The sequence below is a fragment of the Amorphotheca resinae genome (genome assembly GCF_003019875.1).
Source record: "Amorphotheca resinae ATCC 22711 unplaced genomic scaffold M430scaffold_1, whole genome shotgun sequence".
Taxonomy (NCBI): Eukaryota; Fungi; Ascomycota; class Leotiomycetes; order Helotiales; family Amorphothecaceae; genus Amorphotheca; species Amorphotheca resinae.
Window position 1 is genome coordinate 2480578 of NW_020194471.1, and position 17572 is coordinate 2498149.

The 17572-nt window shown below is 52.1% G+C and overlaps 9 protein-coding genes across 9 annotated transcripts; 3 read left to right on the forward strand and 6 right to left on the reverse strand.

Annotated features, from left to right (window-relative positions):
* Positions 1-848: 848 nt before the first annotated feature.
* Positions 849-1773, reverse strand: M430DRAFT_160650 (hypothetical protein). Its single transcript, XM_024863383.1, has one exon. It carries the CDS (start codon positions 1448-1450, stop codon positions 971-973), a length of 480 nt encoding a protein of 159 aa, XP_024725447.1. The 5' UTR covers positions 1451-1773; the 3' UTR covers positions 849-970.
* A 331-nt stretch (positions 1774-2104) lies between these two features.
* On the forward strand, positions 2105-3409 carry M430DRAFT_92835 (glycoside hydrolase family 17 protein; the record flags this gene model as incomplete). The annotated part of the gene is made up of 1 exon (XM_024869737.1): positions 2105-3409. A coding segment is annotated over one exon (1305 nt), but the record flags the coding sequence as incomplete, so codon positions are not given.
* Positions 3410-4226: 817 nt separating this feature from the next.
* Positions 4227-4759, reverse strand: M430DRAFT_160647 (hypothetical protein). The gene has a single exon (XM_024863382.1). It carries the CDS (start codon positions 4648-4650, stop codon positions 4357-4359), a length of 294 nt encoding a protein of 97 aa, XP_024725449.1. The 5' UTR covers positions 4651-4759; the 3' UTR covers positions 4227-4356.
* Positions 4760-4868: 109 nt separating this feature from the next.
* On the reverse strand, positions 4869-7319 carry M430DRAFT_93685 (hypothetical protein; the record flags this gene model as incomplete). The annotated part of the gene is made up of 2 exons (XM_024869783.1): positions 4869-6104; positions 6159-7319. 2 exons carry the CDS (start codon positions 7317-7319, stop codon positions 4869-4871), a joined length of 2397 nt encoding a protein of 798 aa, XP_024725450.1.
* A 1203-nt stretch (positions 7320-8522) lies between these two features.
* M430DRAFT_160685 (hypothetical protein) lies at positions 8523-8881 on the forward strand. The gene has a single exon (XM_024863384.1). The coding sequence runs from the start codon at positions 8533-8535 to the stop codon at positions 8770-8772; it is 240 nt and encodes a 79-aa protein (XP_024725451.1). The 5' UTR covers positions 8523-8532; the 3' UTR covers positions 8773-8881.
* Positions 8882-10705: 1824 nt separating this feature from the next.
* M430DRAFT_38636 (hypothetical protein) lies at positions 10706-11806 on the reverse strand. Its single transcript, XM_024867263.1, has 2 exons — positions 10838-11806; positions 10706-10769 (listed from the first exon to the last, which is right to left on the reverse strand). Exons 1-2 carry the CDS (start codon positions 11474-11476, stop codon positions 10713-10715), a joined length of 696 nt encoding a protein of 231 aa, XP_024725452.1. The 5' UTR covers positions 11477-11806; the 3' UTR covers positions 10706-10712.
* A 330-nt stretch (positions 11807-12136) lies between these two features.
* On the reverse strand, positions 12137-15392 carry M430DRAFT_24311 (hypothetical protein; the record flags this gene model as incomplete). The annotated part of the gene is made up of 3 exons (XM_024865046.1): positions 12137-14744; positions 14801-15138; positions 15189-15392. The coding sequence occupies 3 exons, from the start codon at positions 15390-15392 to the stop codon at positions 12137-12139; spliced, it is 3150 nt and encodes a 1049-aa protein (XP_024725453.1).
* A 209-nt stretch (positions 15393-15601) lies between these two features.
* On the forward strand, positions 15602-16287 carry M430DRAFT_160724 (hypothetical protein). Its single transcript, XM_024863386.1, has 2 exons — positions 15602-15619; positions 15808-16287. The coding sequence occupies exon 2, from the start codon at positions 15827-15829 to the stop codon at positions 16115-16117; it is 291 nt and encodes a 96-aa protein (XP_024725454.1). The 5' UTR covers positions 15602-15619; positions 15808-15826; the 3' UTR covers positions 16118-16287.
* M430DRAFT_160727 (hypothetical protein) lies at positions 16288-17192 on the reverse strand. Its single transcript, XM_024863387.1, has 2 exons — positions 16876-17192; positions 16288-16823 (listed from the first exon to the last, which is right to left on the reverse strand). Exons 1-2 carry the CDS (start codon positions 16999-17001, stop codon positions 16458-16460), a joined length of 492 nt encoding a protein of 163 aa, XP_024725455.1. The 5' UTR covers positions 17002-17192; the 3' UTR covers positions 16288-16457.
* Between the last annotated feature and the right edge of the window lie 380 nt (positions 17193-17572).

Genomic DNA, 17572 nt, shown 5'->3' on the forward strand with positions numbered 1-17572 from the left:
AAGGGTAGTTTTGATAGAAGGACGTCAGCGATAATTGAGAATAATGATTGTGCGCATGTACCTTATGTAGGTATGCAGATATCTTATGTCAGAGGGTTTTATGCATGTGCATGTAAGGTAGGTAAGATATGTCCGTTCATTACCTTATTGTAGCGCGTACCTGACGGAGTGGCCCGAGTAAGGTAAGGTAAGTTTAGCATCCCGTGGGCGGTGGGAACACAGGCGCCATGCCGCATGCCGCCTAGCGGGGCCTTCGGGCAGACCACAGGCGCCGGCACCGCATCTTGGGAGCCTTCACAAGTTCACCCCCTTCTTCACGTTCTTAATTTCCCGCGCTGCACGGAGATCACGGATCACCAGGGCGGTCCTCATCTTACTCCTGAGGATCCGCCCCATCCAATCTCTCAGCTCCCATCGTCGAAAAAATCCCGCCTCCCACCTCTGCGGATGCGGATTCGATGATGGGGAAGTTCTGCGAGATTGAGGGTTGAGATGAAAAGTTGTCAGTGCTCTGGAGGGGACGTTTCTCGTGCATGATTCGTACCTCGAGGCGCGGTGAGATGGACAACGGGTCTGGGCCAGCTGGGCGGGCTGGTTCCTGACTAGAAGCAAGCGAGGATGCGGGAACCCACAGCTGCCCGTCCGAGTTAGCGTCTGGATCCTAACGGCATCGGGACTAGAGCAGGGGCATGCCGAGGGGTCGAGAGCTATCCAGGTCCCTGGCTAGTCCCGACCTGGTATATATATTTATAGGCTAAGTGCGCATCGGGACGGTGCCTTTTCCCTTCTGGGCGGGCCCTGGGCGTTATCATCTATTGATTCTGCCTTCTGCATCGACCCCGTTGACTTGTGCAGCGATTTTATCTAGGGCCGAGGAGGACGGAGGACGGTTTATGCTGTCATAATAATGGCCGAGGGAAGAAGCGTTTAGTCTGGAGATGACGGATGACTGATGACTGATGACCGGTGATCAAATCATCATCTCGGAGCGGCACTTGCCTCTTCGGACCCTTCCTCCTGCCCCTGGCTCCTTCCCTCCCACCGCCCCCCGTGGCTGACGCTGGCCCGCTCTGATTGGCCCAGCAGCGGGCACACAACACGAGAAGGAAATTGTGGCTTCCCCCGCAAATGCGCCCCATCCACGCGGCGTTCCTGCATTCGGCCTCGCTGCTGTGATCCTGACCCCATGGCCTCTCCTTTTCTGGACGCCTTTCCCCTTTGTCCCTAGCGCCGCTTGCTCTCTCGCTTCCCTCGCTTCCCTCGCTTCCCGCCCGTCCCTTTCGCCCTTCATCTCGTCTCTCCCTCCATCTCCTCTCCTCTTCTTCTCCTCTCGTTGTCGACGTCGTGATCCCCTCGCCCTCCTCACCCAGTCCCTCCTTGTCCCTCCTCCCCCCCCAAACCACCGCTTCACTCTTTCAGCGGGCATTCGTTTACTCCTCCATACCAACATCAGAAGATAACAACAGTCCGTCCGTCGACCGATTAACCCGCAGTCCTACACTCGAGAGCGCATTAGCCAACTTTCACCATGAAGGCCGGAGTTCTTGCGATCGCTGCGGCGATTGCTACCGGCGTCGCCGCTGACAACCACCATGCTCGCCGTCATGACCACGCTGCTTTCCACGCCGCCAGATGGTTGTCGTCCGACTCGGCGCCAGAGGCAACCTGTGGCTGCACGACAGTCTACTACACCACCACTGGCGAGGCTACCCGTACGTTGAGAAGACCCCTACTCTCCGCTTCTGCGGTTTGCTCTTAATCGAGAAGAGCGATGTGCTGACAGAACTGCTTTTGTTCAGTCTACTTCCCACCTGCCCCGTCCACTTCCTCTGTCTTCACTCCGTCGCCTGTCCCGACAACCTCGACGACTCCCGTCCCTCCACCGGTCACCTTTTCGTCCAACTCCTCGACGATCGCGACCCCAACCCCGACGCCCACGCCAAGCACTTCGTCGACTCCTTCTCCTCTCCCCACTACGCACGCCACGCCTAGCAGCTCGCCTGCTCCAGTCGTCCCAACTCCTTTCGTGACCACTTGCTCGACCACGGGTGTCTACACCATTCCCGCGACTACCCTGACCATCACTGAGGAGACGACCGTCTGCGCTGCCACCTCGACCGCTATCCCATCCAGTGGAACATACACCGTTGGAGGTGTCACGACTGTCGTTGAGACCGCGACCACCGTTGTCTGCCCATATGCGACTACCACCACCTCGGCCGGAGAGGTCACCAGCACCATCCTGACCACCACCTACGTCTGCCCATCGGCTGGTACATACACCATTGCTCCCTTGACCACCACCTACACCGAGTCCACCGTCTGGGTCTACCCAACCCCAGCTTCGTACCCGGCCGGCACCTACACCCAGCCTGAGGTCGTGACCACCGTTACCGAGACCGGCTTCGTCTTCTTCTGCCCCTTCAGCACCCCGACCCCGAGCCCGGCCCCTGTTCTCTCAACTTCGCCTGCTCCAGCGCCCCCGGCTATCTCATCTCCAGCTATCTCATCTCCGGCTGCCCCATCCCCTGTCGCCTCTTCCCCATCTGCCTCGTCCCCAGCTCCTGTCGCGACTTCCTCCCCTGCCAGCTCTGGATCCAACAACGGCCAGCTTGGAACCGCCGGACCCCAGTGGGCCATCACCTACACTCCCTACGCCAACAACGGAAACTGCAAGAGCGCCAGCGACGTCGACTCTGATATCGCAGACATCGCTAGCAAGGGGTTCACCAGTGTCCGCGTCTACAGCACCGACTGCTCCAGTCTCGAGAACATCGGAGCTGCCTGCAAGGCCCACGGCCTCAAGATGATCCTTGGTGTCTTCATCAGCGACACTGGCTGCTCCGGCGCCGAAGAGCAAGTCTCCCAGATCATCTCCTGGGCTCAGTGGCCTCTCGTCGAGCTGATTGTCATTGGTAACGAGGCCGTTCTCTCCGGTTACGCGACCGCCAGCGAGCTCGCCGGTTTCATCTCTTCCTCCGCCTCAAAGTTCCAGGCCGCAGGATACAACGGACCTTACACCACTACCGAGCCCCTTAACATCTGGCAAGAGAACACCGAGACTCTCTGCGCTGTCGTCGATGTTGTCGGCTGCAACATCCACCCCTTCTTCAACCCCGCCATCGATGCTGAGCACGCCGGTTCCTTCGTCGCCAGCCAGCTCAAGCTCGTCGACGCCCTGTGCCCCGGCAAGTACGGTATCAACCTGGAGACCGGATGGCCTTCCGGCGGTATCTGCAACGGTATCGCATGCCCCGGCGCTTCTGAGCAAGCCACCGCCATCAAGGGCATCACTGCCGCCGCTGGAGGCAAGTCCGTCATGTTCTCGTACTCCAACGATGAGTGGAAGGCCCCTGGTCAATTCGACTGCGAGCAGAGCTGGGGTGCCATCCAGCTGTTCACACTGTAAGAGAAGTCATCGCGACGGATTTGATTAGGTCTTCTCTCCGAAAGGAATTTTTTCTGGATGAATGGATAAAAGATAATGGGATTTGGGCTATGGACGTTCTGAAATAGTTCTTGTCTGATTACTAAAGATGTCTTGGACCTTATGAGGAATGTGGAGGAGAAGCGTTGTGGAGCACCTTGGATTAGTGGAATTTGGCTTCCTTTGTGCCCTCTTTGAGTTGTAACTTGTAGTGTTTATTATTCTGGTCGATCATATGCTCCCTTGCGTCTGTGTGTCTGCTCTGTGAAGCTGCTCTGGCCGAGTCTCGGGTCGTGCCATGTAATGCTTTGATAGGGTCTGCAATGTGGGGTGCATGCATCTCCTCTCGTCCGTGTTCGCATCCCACCCTCTTCCCCACCCCCTTCTTCCATCCACGGCACTGACCGTACTGTACCAGTCCCTCATTCATCAATCCCTTACTTTCTCACTGCCAGCCTTACTTTCTCACTGCCAGATTCCAACAGAAGAGTACGCATGGCGCGAGGATGTTTCTTTCCTGCATTATAGTATTATCTATCTCCTCCCCTCTTCTCCTCTTCTGCTTCGTTTTCGCCTTTCTTCTCTCCGCAGCCCTAGGTACTATAACCCACCCAACCTAACTATCACGACTGGCTCCCTCGGACTTCCTTCCTGTCTTTCTTCCGCATGAGTGAGTTATATAACCTACCTATCCTCCCCAGGCGCGCTTCTCTTCTTCTGCTGCTTTCTTCCGCTCCGCGCAATCAAAGTTAAAGTATCCAGACTCAATCCCATTCCAATCCCTTCCCTTCCAATCCATTTCCTAACTTATGATAAGATAAGATAAGATATAAATATGCGTATAAACCGCGCGCCCTCGCCCTATCCATCAATCAATCCATTCGGCCTTTCCTTCCTTCCTTCCTTCCTTCCATGCACTTCATTTCTTTTCATTTCATTCTCCCTCCCTCCCTCCTCCGACTTCCGACCTCCACATGCAAATGCAAATGCAATGATGATGATGATGATGATGATGATGATGATGATGATGATGGTCTCTCGCGATGATGATGATGAAAAAACGATGATGTATGGTTCGTAAGATGAAGATGATGAACGCCTGAGAAATGCCTGCGTGAAAGGAGGAAGAAGAAGAAGAAGAAAAGGAGGAATTGGTTGAATAGGTACAATGAAGGAAGGAAGGGAGGGGAGGCGAGGGGAGAGGGTATTCCCGGTATATTCATAGCCACACGCCAGGACGCCGTGCTCGTCGATCCTCGAGCTGTGGTATCATCGTAAAATGGAGAGAGCAAGGAAAGGCCTGGCTGGGTTGGGGTGAGGTGTGGGCGAAGGATGGGAGGGTAGTTGGTTATGAGGTCGAGGTTGAAAGGTCGGGGGAGTGCACATCCTTAGAGCCCTCCAAGTTGTGTAAATGCTGGTCTGTCACGAACAGTTCCACCACTCAGAAAGGCGCCATCGTGGTTCCCAACATTGCCGGCATCCGAGCGCGATGCATAGCCGTCCCTCGAGACTTCGGATGGCTTATAATCTCCTCGTCCGAAGCATCCCAATCATATCCGTAAGCTTTCTGCATAGCCTCGGCTCGATGTCTCTGCTTTCCACCCCCTCTGAGTCCATAGAGCGCCTCGCTCGCGTGATCACATCTCTCGAACTCCATGATGCCGCCCCTCATGTTATCGCAGTTCCCAATAAAGAGGTCTTGCCCGTCGTTCGTGAAGTCTACACCCCCAATCTCACCAAAGAAGTTGAGTGTCTGCTTGCTCGAGAACGTCTCGGCATTGATGATACTGACGAAGTCCGCCGGTTCAGCTGCGACCAGCACCCTCTTGCCGGAACCGCAAGGAGAGAATTTCAATTTCCTCACACCTGCCATCTCCGCTGCAATGGTCGCGATAGGAGAAGCAACCCCTTGGCTTGTTGTCCACTTCCGCGCATCCCAAATCTTGACCTGCATATCTTGGTTTCCGGTAGCGACGGTCCAACCATCATCAGCCCAGTCACACGCAAATCCAAAGTCTCGGTGGCCTTCCAACTGTTGGAGAATCTCGCCAGTATCTGAGTTGCAAATCAGAACTTTTCGGTCGTCGCCGACCAGAGCTCGCAGCCGCTGGTCTGGAGAGATAGTCGAGCAGTTTATGGCGTGCTCGTACTTGTGTTCGGCGATGAATTTGTTGGTGCTGATGTCTAGGATTCGTACGGAGTTGTCATTGGATGAAAAGGCAGCGAGAGGCAAAGAGGAACTGCGCGATAGGTGGACCTGAACGTGGTTTGTTATGCTGTTGGGATGGTCGGATATGAGACCTTCGGTGTGTTTGGTATGCCGGCTAGCTCTGAGGTTCACCATGCCGTACTCTCCACAGAAGCCACCTGCAACAAGCATGTCGTGTGCAACTGTTAATGTTGAGATCTGGATTCCGCCGCTGAAGGAATGGTATGGTTGAACGACAGGGTCCGTAAGATCCATAGCCGTAGCAGCGGGACCAGTCGAGTTCGACCCTCTCGTGGGGGTGTATTGCAGAACTTTCGATTTGCCAGCATAGAAGATGTGATCACGTGAAGCACAAGCCATCAGGTTTCGAAGTTGGAAATGTGACAGATGAATTTCGTGGTCAAAATCCATTCGTCGAAACTTGAAGTAGTTCTCATTATCTGGCAACCGAGCACCATGCAAACGTGGCTAGTGGTAAGGTCAGCGAGAGGCTCAAACTAATGTCCTAGCAGATCTACTCACATGCCACTGTAGGGGAAGCCGTAGGTTAGTGTAGTTCTTGTATGTCCGTCGACGCATTTGTGTTGCCTCTGATCTGGAAACTCCCAGTTCCGTCCAATTGATCCTTTGAATATCACACCTCTCTCCATTCAGATCCCTCCGCTCTGTTGGCCGAAGTTCTCTCAGATCCCTCTGTCTAATGATTGCTGGTAGGGAGGGTCCCTTGCCCATCTTTCTGTGTGCTTCGTCCTCCCGTGAAGAGATCCTTCCCCAAGTATAGAGGAAGTCCACTAAACTGAGATTAAACTGGTCATCCACTTCAATCGGGTCAGCTTCAGATACGAGCTCATCATCTGTGATAACGTCTGTATAGTTGAATTGAGAAATGGCCTGGTGGCTCTGGTCTGGCATCAAGACCTCTGTCCCGGGTGGAGGTGTCCATCCCCCGTGGACCCAGACATGCGGCACATTATTTGGCCCCAGAGCCAAACCCACCGCATGTGGAGTGGCAGCGGATATCTCCGCCAACGAAATGAAACCATTCTGTATATAATTGACAGGCTCCCCAACACCCGCAGAAGACAGAGTAGGAAAGGGAGGGGGTAGTATACTGTGGGCTGCGATACCATCATGCTGCGCGCCTTGGCCATCTGTGGGTTCCGTACCCTCTTCTCCATCTTGAAGATGCTCTGATTCTAGAGACTCTTCCGACGTGGCTGCCGGCATATTGGTAGCGTCTGCTTCTTGAGGGATGAATCCATCATATTCTAGATCATCCTCGAAGTCGGCAGAGGGTTGCGCAAATTGGGGGTTAGGCCCATGAACGGGATCGGGGTAGTAAAGTGGAAGTTCCCCGGCCATCATTGAATGATGGAAATGCGCATCCAGAAATAAGTCATCCAGGTTGTCCTGGCCCATAACCTCGGCGTCCAGCATATCCATCTCAGCATTTAGCTGTTCCGCATGCGATAGTGTTGTGTCTGAAGGGTCTCCATCATGAGGTGAATCTTCAGTCAAAGCGGCACCGCCATCCGACATATCTGACATATCTTGGTCTTCATCGTCGATAAGGTGGTGGTGATCTAATCTATCGTCGGGGTCTGATCTCTCATCGGAACTGTCCAACCCTATACTGTCGCTGCTAGGGGGCGCAACAGTATAACCCTGGCCAGTCTGGATCATTGCTGCGATATGGGAGACGGAGGGAGGGGGCATTGGGCAATGCGATCCCATCGCGAGCGAGACGCCATTGTCTGTATGCGAAGCCTCGGCCGATTCATCGGTAGGCGGGTTCAAAAGGTTCGGGAGCATGGCCAGACTGCTGCTCTCGCTGCAGAGCTCAATATCATAGATGGAACAAGGCTTGGAAGGCGCTTGCAGTGTTGCGCTGTGATGCGTCGTGATGCGATGTGCCGTGTAAGGGGTTCTAAGTGCGCGCGCGACTGTCGAGGCGGATATTGAATGGTTATGTGACGCTCGGGCGAATGAGGGATTTGGGGGGGAGGGTCGCTGATCGCGGGTGAGGGGTGCAACAATGCAAGATGTCACACGGGGATTGGGCCAACGAGCTGGATTTGATGTGCGCACCACCTGAGCCCGTGCTGTTCCGGTACCAAGTAGACGTCGTCGTCGAAGTTGAAGGCTGAAGGTATGGTTCGGCTTGGGTTGGTCTGGGAGGAGAGGCAGAAGAGGGCGGAAGCGGTTTCAGCGACCGCGGAAAGGCTCAGATAGTATGGGTAGCGCAACCATACCAGACTCCGCAGACCAGATTGTCGTATGCTCGGTAGTATTACTCTATTGTGCGCTCTAGGAGTTGGTGGTGGGGCAGAGAACGTGGGATGTGATACTGTTCCGTATGGAAGGGTTCAGGCGTGGCTAGAGAGGCGACAGGTGAGCGAAGCGAGCGGCGATCGACGAGCGGCGACTGGCGCAAGAGACGGTTAGTTAGAGGAGGGCCAAGGACCAGGGATAGGGGGGGGGGAGAGGAGAGGAGGACAGGACAGGGACAGGAGAGGGGAAGGGAAAAGAAGGAAAGGAGAAAGAGGGAAAAGAGAAGAGAAGTGAGCGAGACTATTCACATACTGACGCCAGACAGCCGACAACCGACAAGACAGACATCCAGACAGTCTTTTTTGCAGCTATTGCCAAAGGACCTAAGGACCTCCCTCCTTAGGCTCTCCTCCGTCGTATTGTACGCGTCCCCCACACTTCACCTTCCAGTTTGCGGCCTGGGCGATGGCTGCCACAGACTAAAGCGCCACTCTACGACAGCGCGAGAGCTTAGAGCCTATAGCATCCCCGGCGTGTCCACCTATCTAGCCTGTTCTCCTGTTATTATTCGCCGCCTTGGATCTGCAGATGCACTAGGAAGAGAAGGGAAGGGGAGGGCAAGAGAATGCGATTTGACTTATTATTACTCACTGGTGTACAGTGCTGGATATTGTCGCTGTTGTTATTATTATCACGACCAGCGTGTCCAGCCCAGCCAGCTATGATCGAGATTCGAGGCAGTCCTACGCTGCACCTTGTAAGAGTTGTATACACCGAGCCCTGGTACACGAACACGTCTAGGCCAGCTTCCGTGCTCTGTCGCTGTGGCTTGGGATGTCGAGGATGGAGCCTCACGAATATCTAGGTAAGGTAGGTAAGGTATGTAAGGTAGTCGTAGGTAGAGGTGCATCGCATTAAACAAGAGGCATGTACCGAGGTGGGATGAAGTATAAACTAGTAGGAATGGATGCAGGTAATAGCTATGGGTGCAGGTGTTCTTGGTGGGTGTGAACCACGTTTGTCACTTTTACCTCCATTCCAGTACATCACAAGTCAGACAACAACACCTTCCTGCCTGAGATATGATATAAAATACATACTAGGCACAAAATACAACATGACCATATTTACTAGATGATACGATATAACCAATGTACACGTTGTAAGGGCCAAGTACTGTGTCCTTGGTGCAGCGATCAGCAATCAGCAAGCAGTTGGAATTAATATCCCTTATTACTACATGCATTGGCTGCACACATGGACATCGCACGTGGATGTTCTCTCGCCATGAACAAACACCACTCGTGTCGCTTCAGCAGACAAAGGGTACCTCGTGTATACATCCTTCGTAAGTCACTCCAATCGTAGAATTCACAGAAATGGTAGTGACCTGCCCCCTCGCTCTCCAGGAAAAGAATCACCAAAAAAAAGACTGGACAAAGAAAAGGAAAAGAGACGACCCCCCCCTTTTGCGGATATCCGCGTCGGCTGGCTGCACGCTCCCTTTCCCCGTCATCTCTCAGTTTCGAGCAGCCTCCACATCACATTCGAGAAGCCGGGGAGCTACACCTCCTTCTTGGTCGCCGAGTCTCCGCCGTCGTATAGGACCTATCATCTTCTTCGATCCTCATCCGCTCTCCCCTCCTCTCGCCTTCTCCAAACCCCGGGTCATCATCCCATATCACGTGATGCCCCCTTGGCCAGGGAAGAACTCCGACTGTTTCTGCACCAGATGTAAGGGTCCTCAACCTTATCCCAAATCCACGAAAGTTACGAAACCCCCATCCCACTTATGAATCCGATCTTGTCCGTCCGCCGACCTGGCTTTGCGGGGCCGATGATCGGAGACGGGCGATTATCCCCTTTCTTATCAGTTATCACTCAGGGCCTCCGAGAGTATACGGAGTATTATGTGTGTGTGTGCATTGTGCATTGTGCATGCTGCGTTGCGTTACGACTTACATACAATCTGCAGCAGCCAAAGCCCTAAGAAGAAATACCAGAAAGTACGAGAACTTACTACATCTCTAATGACCCCCTACACATCTTGGAAGAGGAATCAAAAATAAACGATAGGATGGGGGAGAACGCCTTGAAGAAGTCGAAGTCTCAGCTCCATCCAGGTCGGGCCAGACCGCAGCCGAGATCTAGACGAGGCACCCCCCTTATTGACGTTCTAGAAGGGCTGTGGCGTGCTGGTGGCCAATGCTTTGTTCAAAGGAACCCCAGCAGACAATGGAGAGAATCGCCAAGCCGAGGATGCGATGCTGGCTTGGACTAGGACTCGGAGGAGCCGAGATAGATGTTTTTCTTTGGTGAAGAGATCGGATCGGATCTGATCTACGGTGGTACGTAGATCTGTCTGGTCGAGCAGCTACAGTATAGGACCCGAGGTGTATATCCCTCACATGGCTCAGAGCTGGAAAAGGATGATGCCCCCCTATTCCGGTAACAAGAGGTCCCGGACGTGAGTTACAAAGTCGCTTCTTGTGGTACGCTCCCCCGATTTGACGACCTCTTTCAATGCTTTCTTATCCAGTGCTCAGTTCAAGGACTCCAAGTAACGCTCACTGACGAAGTCATTAACCAGTCCATTAAAACACCCCAGACTATGCTCCTATCTACTATCCCTCTTCTCTGGTTACTGAATAATATTAGATGATAAAACCCACAGGCCATCCTAAGCACTGGAATTGAAATGACTTTTGGAAAAAAGCTCTCACTGTATCTCTCCTGCTCCCTTCTATACAGGACTCCATCTCCCCCTGAACCCCCCCCCAGAAGCAAAACCGCCTAACGTCCACCTCACGCAACCATCAACATCCCCAGCACCCCCACAACCGCTATCGACACCATCGACGCCTATGTTCGCTCATCAGTCCACACGCACTTCTCCAGACCAAACAAAACTAAAAAAATCTATCACTCACCGAAGCTGTCACGAACCCCGCTGTTCCAGCGGCCTGGAAAGGCGTAGGGACCATCATCGTCGTGGGGGGACTGGGAAGGGCTGCGCTGGTGGAGAAAGGGGGGAGGAAGCTTGAGGAATTGGAGGACGGAGGAGTTAGGGCGGCGCGGAGGCTGGTTGGGGACGATAATGGTGTGGTGGTGTTGGTGCTGGTGGGTGGGGTGGTACTGATGAATATGCTTGGGGTCGGGGTTGAGTATAGGGTTGAACTAGTGCTCGTGCTGGTGCTGGTGCTTGTTCTGGTGCTCGTGCTGGTGCTCGTGCTGGTGCTGGTGCTCCTACTTGACCTGATGTTGGAAGTAGAAGTGGACAGGGAGGACGAGGACGAGGACGAAGACGAGGAGGAGGTAGAGGAAGTAGAACCAGTAGTACTGATCCCAGTACTGAAGCCGAACGAAGAAGTCCCCGCCGAAACCGCAATAACAGAAGATCCCGCCGTCGACGCCACCTCAAGACTCGAACTCTCACTCGTCGACAAGCTATCCGACACAGCAGCGACCGTGGAGGTAGATTCCAAAACCGGGATAATTGTGATCGCAGCCCCGAAGCCTAGGAGCAGCGTCCAGGGTATGAAAACAATCATCTGTCCACGCATCCTCATATCTATACCTATCTAGGTATTCTCCAGATTATTATAATATAATACTGTACGCTGTTGTTGTGGTTGAGAATAAACACAGCCTTCGCGAATAACAACACCTCAAGAAAGAAAGAAAGAACGGGGACAGAAAACAATGCAGAACAAACACCACTCAGGGGGTGCGTAGATAGATGATAGAGATTCTCGTTTTCTTTCAGAACAAACAAAGACAGAGAAGGCCCCGACTCTTCTTCTTATGTAGTTCTGCTGCCATGGCATGTTGTCTCGGTTGTCCGAGCTGCGCACATATTTAGTAGCATTCCTGGCCCCGAAACGGGAAGGGAACCATTTATGGGGCGCTGAAATATGTTGGAAGATGACTAGAAGCGGTGCTCTTGAATACGATGGTGAGGAAAATGTGACTTGTTGGAATATTGCTGCATTCAATCAGCCCCGGCCACCCCCCCTTGCAAAATGCCTGTATAAGACACGACGATACGGTAATCTTATGTAAGAGACACTTCTCGACAAAACCTGGAACTTGATAGATAATAGGATTCCCGGATATAAGGATTGGATTATGTATAATATTGATACAAGAGTATTGTTACAAGAGGGGTAACTGAGTTGTCCCGAGAATTATCCAATCCATGTAATCGGAACGTTTGATGAGACCCCCTATCAGAGAGTCCCGCTCTCCGCAGAATCTAGGCGTCGAAGAGCCTTGACAAATATATGCTGTTGGTAGACGTTCACGTCTGCCAATTCTACCTCGAGCTTGTCTCCGGGTCTGAAATCAGCAGGACTAGCCCATGTTGGCATTGCACACGTCGCTCCGGCGAGGAAGGTCCCCATTACTCCAAGGATATTACCATTTACATGATCTACACCTCTGACCACGAATGGGAACTTGGAGGGGATCTTAGCCTCTTTGAATTTCCAAGCGCGGAGGAGAAACAGACAGAGCCAGTGTCGATTTGATGCCCGTTTACCATAAGCTATGACCCTCTCTCTAGTATCCAGGCGAGGCAAGAGTGCATCCACCTGAGCTCGTGTGAATGGTAAGAAGTCGTCTTTTGTGTTGCCAACTAGTGACCGACCCAATCGAGCCTCCTCTAGAAGAGCGGACTCAACCTGCCAGTGCAGAAGCAAATCCCCATATCGACGCAACGGGCTTGTGCATCTTGCGAACATATCAAGGCCCATGGTGGCGTGTGGTCCGGGAGTTGTAGATGGTTGAACAGCACCTAACAACTGAATGTAAGCCATTTCCTGAGAAGGATCAACCTTTCCTTGCTCATCCATCGTTGGCAGGACATTCTGGACAAAAAAGTCCGCAGGGTTGGGTTTGTCGAGATTTCGAGGGGTAACGCGATAAACAATAGGAATGCCTCGATCGTTACACCACCGTGCCGCAACTTCCCCAGCTATTAGCATGAAAGATTCCACTGTCCTGAAATTTCCAGCCTGTGGGAGATCTTTCGCTGCATTGTCCATATCTTCACTGGAAACTTGGATTGTCGGATCTCCATAGTAACGGAGGCAAAGACCCGCACTTTGTTTTCCGGCTGGGAGTGGGCCATTGAATGATACTGATACAGAGAAGCCTGCTTGGCCGGAAGTAACCCCGCCTCTGGCTTTTCTTTGTTCTGCCCGAGCAGCTCCAATGGCATGAAGAAGACGAAGCTTCTCTTTGTCGGAATCGGCAATTTCGTGACTCGCGAGCATACGTCTGGAAGCGGATACAGGAGGCATATGCGACCCGACCACGCGAACTGTTTCTTTGCTCGCTGGAACAGACCCCTCAACAACCTCCCTCAAAACCCGAGGGCTAATGAACTGTACATTGCGGACTGTGCCTGGTGTCACTTTGTAGTCTAATAGATCGCCGCTTGTATTCATCCTGGCACTGAAAGTCAAGCTGGGCCGATTTGGCGCAAGACTGAGGGTTGATTGAACAAAGTCTGATGCGAGCATGCTGACAACCCGCTCCGGCATATAGATATTCTCGATCAATGTCTCAGCATATTTTGCTGCTCGGCCTTTCGGATCCATATGAGCAGCCGGGTCTGCCGTGTGAACGTGTACCCAATATTCATCGGGAGTATTGGTTGCCTCTATCGAGATGCCATCATCTATTTCATGAGCACTAGGGTCATCGATACAATAGACAGGAAGATCTCCCCAGTCGTGCCGGATATCCTGCAGCCTATCTGCTACGAAGTCTTGGCTTCCCAAGGCAGGTCCAGCAGGAAGATGCCGTCCAACTTCGGGCACCCGCATCTCATAAGCTGCTCGATTTTGCCAAGGGGCAATGGCACCAATTTCCTGCAGGAAAGTCCACGCTGTTGCTTGGTCTAGATCGACTCCTTCGTACCTGTCTACCGCGCGCAGAATGATGGATCCTATGCCATTCAGCGAAGAATGAGCCCCGATAGACCGCAAGGCCGCCCATGACTCTAAAAATCTGATGATGGACACATCAGCCGAATCAAATTCTTCTTCCTGGCCCAACACCACAAATTTTCCACCTTTTGCCTTTACCGAGGATGGCCCAATGGCGCCATGGGCAGTGAACTTTCGTGTCTTCCGGCTCAGGTCAATGAGCCGCCGAGCTTTGGTAACGAAACGTTGGAGTGCTCTTGGTCGAGAATATCTAGTATTCGCTTTGGTAGTCATCCCATCCTCAATATACGCACGAACAACATTTCTTACTGATTCGATGGTCCCGATCTCCTTTGTTGAACTGATTTCATATTGACCGCCCGCCCGAAGTGTTCCTCTCACCTGTGGGCGGAAACCTAAGCCGTCAATAAGGAGGGATCGGTGGACAGCATATAAAACGGGGTATGGAAACCGTCCGTCCTGTTTCCTTGCGGTAGATTTCGGTAACAACAGATCAGCAATTTCCTCAAGCCCGGCGTATCTGAATCGATCCGGATATGCCGCATATTTGTGAGCATTGTCTAGTATGTACGCAGCAGATTGGTATGCCGCATCTGACGCAGTCCAAAAGTTGAGCATCTTACGGATGAGCGGTTGCCCGATATGTCTAGGGACTATCTGAGGCATGCTGTGGAGTATGTCTTGCATTGAATGAGGGACATCTGCGGTTGGGAGATATGGCCGTAGCTCGTCCAGCTCTTCACGCTTCACGAAATCAGGAACGTAGAAAAGTGCTGACTTCGACTGCCGGTGCAGCCACCTGCCAGACATGGTATAAAACTGGGATTGAGTTGCAAATTCTCTTACGAATATAGCCAGCTCTTGATGTTGACCGCCTAAGCTCCTGAATCGCTCGTATCAGCATCCAAAATACAAATTCTGTAGGTCTGAAAGACTTACCGCAACTCCACAAGATCACCAGGACGAAGGAAAACACGGCTGTCGCCGACATCAAGCAGCTCTTCGCGATCGAATACTTGTGTATGCAGATTTTCATTCACATCCTCCACGTTAGGATCTGCCTTAAACTCCCCATCCATCGGTCGAGTCAATGAATTGCGAACCTCGCCAGGCTTAGGACTATCACTGAGCTCTAAAGAAGGAGGTAAAAGAGAGGCATTTTCGAGTTCCCATTTTCGTAATCGCTGGCGGATGCCAGGTTTTGGATCCGAATCTTGGAAGGGAGGGCGCTGGTCTGCAAAAGGTTCGATCGACTGAGTTTCTGCTATGGCAGAACGCTATGAATGAATTTAGCACGCCAAAACCCATCCCTGAGAGAGAATCATACCGCAAAATAAGTACTGAACTGTCTCTTTGAACTCTGATGAGGCTCTAATGTGCCATTTCTAAGCCTTGGAGACCATGGCTGACGAGGTCTTGCAGCTGTTGCTTGCCGTGTATTCTCAGGGGGGGTGGAATGGAATTTGGAGAGACATCTCCAGCATATGAATTGTTGAGAGGCCTTTCTTCTGGATTGAGCCGACCGCAGCATACTTAAAGGTCTCTTTGCCAGGAGCGGCTCGATCGCAAGTTGCCAGTGAAGAATGGACTAATAAAGCGAATCTTCACGGCGCGACATTTTTCCTCGTTCAGTCTTCACGTCCGCACGTGATAGCTGCATTAATGGCTTATATAAGCAGAACGAAATAATGCCTATTTAAACGAATTCAAAAGGCGCAACATCAAAGTTCTCCTTCTCACACGTTGGACACTTTGCTTGTAAGTTCATTTTCTGTTAACCCCTCTATACCAATAGTTTGTATGATGAATAAAAATAGCATGTATTACCAGAATGGAATTGCCTACAAAGCTTTCCAATGCTGACTACACCAAGATCTCTGACTCTTCAATACATCCCACCTTCCTGTTATTCGACTCGTGTGTGCGTTAGAAGCTAACGACATCAGATCCAGGAGCATTAACAATATGTCTATATCTTCAAAGGCATCCGCGGGGCATTTCACCATCCTATATTTTGCCTCCGCAAGCTCCTATACGTCGAAGGATTCGGAGATCTTGCAGGCCCCTCTTCCGCTGTCGAAGTTATTCGAGACACTCGAGGAACGATATCCTGGAATAAAAGCTAAGGTATTGGAGAGCTGTCTAGTCACAGTAAATCTGGAGTATGTTGATGTGACCGGAGAAAGCGCTGGAGACCAAACCATAATCCAGGAAGGTGACGAGGTTGCAATCATCCCCCCTGTGAGCTCCGGTTGAGCAACATATCGAGACTATGCCTATTCTAAGGCATAAGTTTGTTCTGGACCTTCTCACTTGAATTATTATCAGCCAGGGGACCTGAAGGTTTGAAAAACATGTATTAGCGGGGTTTCGTCTACAGTGCCGGTTCTGGAGTTATTGCTGGGATAATGCTGGGACTGATTACAATACTTGGCAAGATCATGATTATGAACAAGCCTGTAGGGCGCCACTCGTCCTGCCGGAAATTAGGATGATGAACGGCTGGCATATTCCAGGGCACGATGATGGACCTCAGCAGAACCCAAATGCTACGGTATATATATATATATATACCTGGGTATCTAGGGTTGGAATTTCATGCGTCTCCTAACAATGGGCGCTGCTCTCCCGAATCATCCTGTTCCCTTAGGTTCACCAGTCTAAATCTCCAACTCCACCAATCTCCTCGATACAATTTCCATGCTTTCCACCAACCATCCGAACGGGCGTTCCACCTCCTTTGAACCTCTATTCCTGCTTTAACTGCAACTGCAACAAGTCCGATCACCAGAAACGTTGAACAGACCGAGACGATACAGGTGAGGAGCGTGATAGTCGAGACATGGCACCCAAGGCATCGAGCTCTGAGTTCCCATCGCTCTGACCACAGGGGGCAGATATCGGCATTGGATATAGGGGCTAGTAGATGGATTTTATACATGTTTGGAACGCAAGTGGAGGACTGTGGTGTCAGTCGGCGGCTGGGATGTGAATAGTGCGGGACCGCAGCTTACTGTTGGACACCAGGAGCATGGGCCTTGCTTCAGACAGCTCGAGCATTCTTGATGTGGCCAGCATACGTGCAAGAGGTCGTCAAATTGGTCGTCCTCCGGCTTTCGATTCTGCTTGTTGAGGGACATCAGATCGGAGGATCGGCTGAGACTGTAGACGTGCGAATCCAGCCCCTCGGTTGTCCTAATTGATTTTCTACGTACCGCCCCGTCAACCGCATAGATGTGAATGTGAATGATCCAAGCCTCCTAGGCGTTGATATAGATGACCTTGATGGTGCTACTGTCTTAGATGCTACTGTATCGTCGAGTCCCTCCCTGTTCTCACGTGGGGTTGTTACAGAGACAAGCCGACCTCGAGTCTCGAAGCGACGGCCATCGGGGATGTCAAGAGCGAGATTACGGCGGACCATAGCGTCGCGATGTACCATGCAGACAATGAAAGAGCTCGACCACCAGCAGTCACAATTTTCCACCCTTTGATGCCCTTCTCCTTGCATTTTTCTTGTGGAGAAAGCATAAGGTAGGAAGAGGACGTCAAGAGTAAAGGCGAGGGAGCGAGGACTTTGCCCGCGTGAGCGGCTATTCATTATGGCGTGAACCCCGTACTTGGCCCTCGAGTGAATCAATCCTCTGCCATTATTTTTGACAGACGAGGCTCAGTCGCGCGACATAGCATGGAGATTCCAAGTCGCCGTCG

Excerpts from the sequence above, each read along its gene's own strand:
- M430DRAFT_160650 (XM_024863383.1), bottom strand. The coding sequence starts at position 1,450 with ATGTTGGTATGGAGGAGTAAACGAATGCCCGCTGAAAGAGTGAAGCGG.
- M430DRAFT_160647 (XM_024863382.1), bottom strand. The coding sequence starts at position 4,650 with ATGAATATACCGGGAATACCCTCTCCCCTCGCCTCCCCTCCCTTCCTT.
- M430DRAFT_160685 (XM_024863384.1), top strand. The coding sequence starts at position 8,533 with ATGCGATTTGACTTATTATTACTCACTGGTGTACAGTGCTGGATATTG.
- M430DRAFT_38636 (XM_024867263.1), bottom strand. The coding sequence starts at position 11,476 with ATGAGGATGCGTGGACAGATGATTGTTTTCATACCCTGGACGCTGCTC. Across the intron at positions 10,770-10,837 it reads CGGGGTTCGTGACAGCTTCG|GCGTCGATGGTGTCGATAGC; the intron begins GTGAGTGATAGA and ends GAGCGAACATAG.
- M430DRAFT_160724 (XM_024863386.1), top strand. The coding sequence starts at position 15,827 with ATGTCTATATCTTCAAAGGCATCCGCGGGGCATTTCACCATCCTATAT.
- M430DRAFT_160727 (XM_024863387.1), bottom strand. The coding sequence starts at position 17,001 with ATGTCCCTCAACAAGCAGAATCGAAAGCCGGAGGACGACCAATTTGAC. Across the intron at positions 16,824-16,875 it reads CATGCTCCTGGTGTCCAACA|TCCTCCACTTGCGTTCCAAA; the intron begins GTAAGCTGCGGT and ends CTGACACCACAG.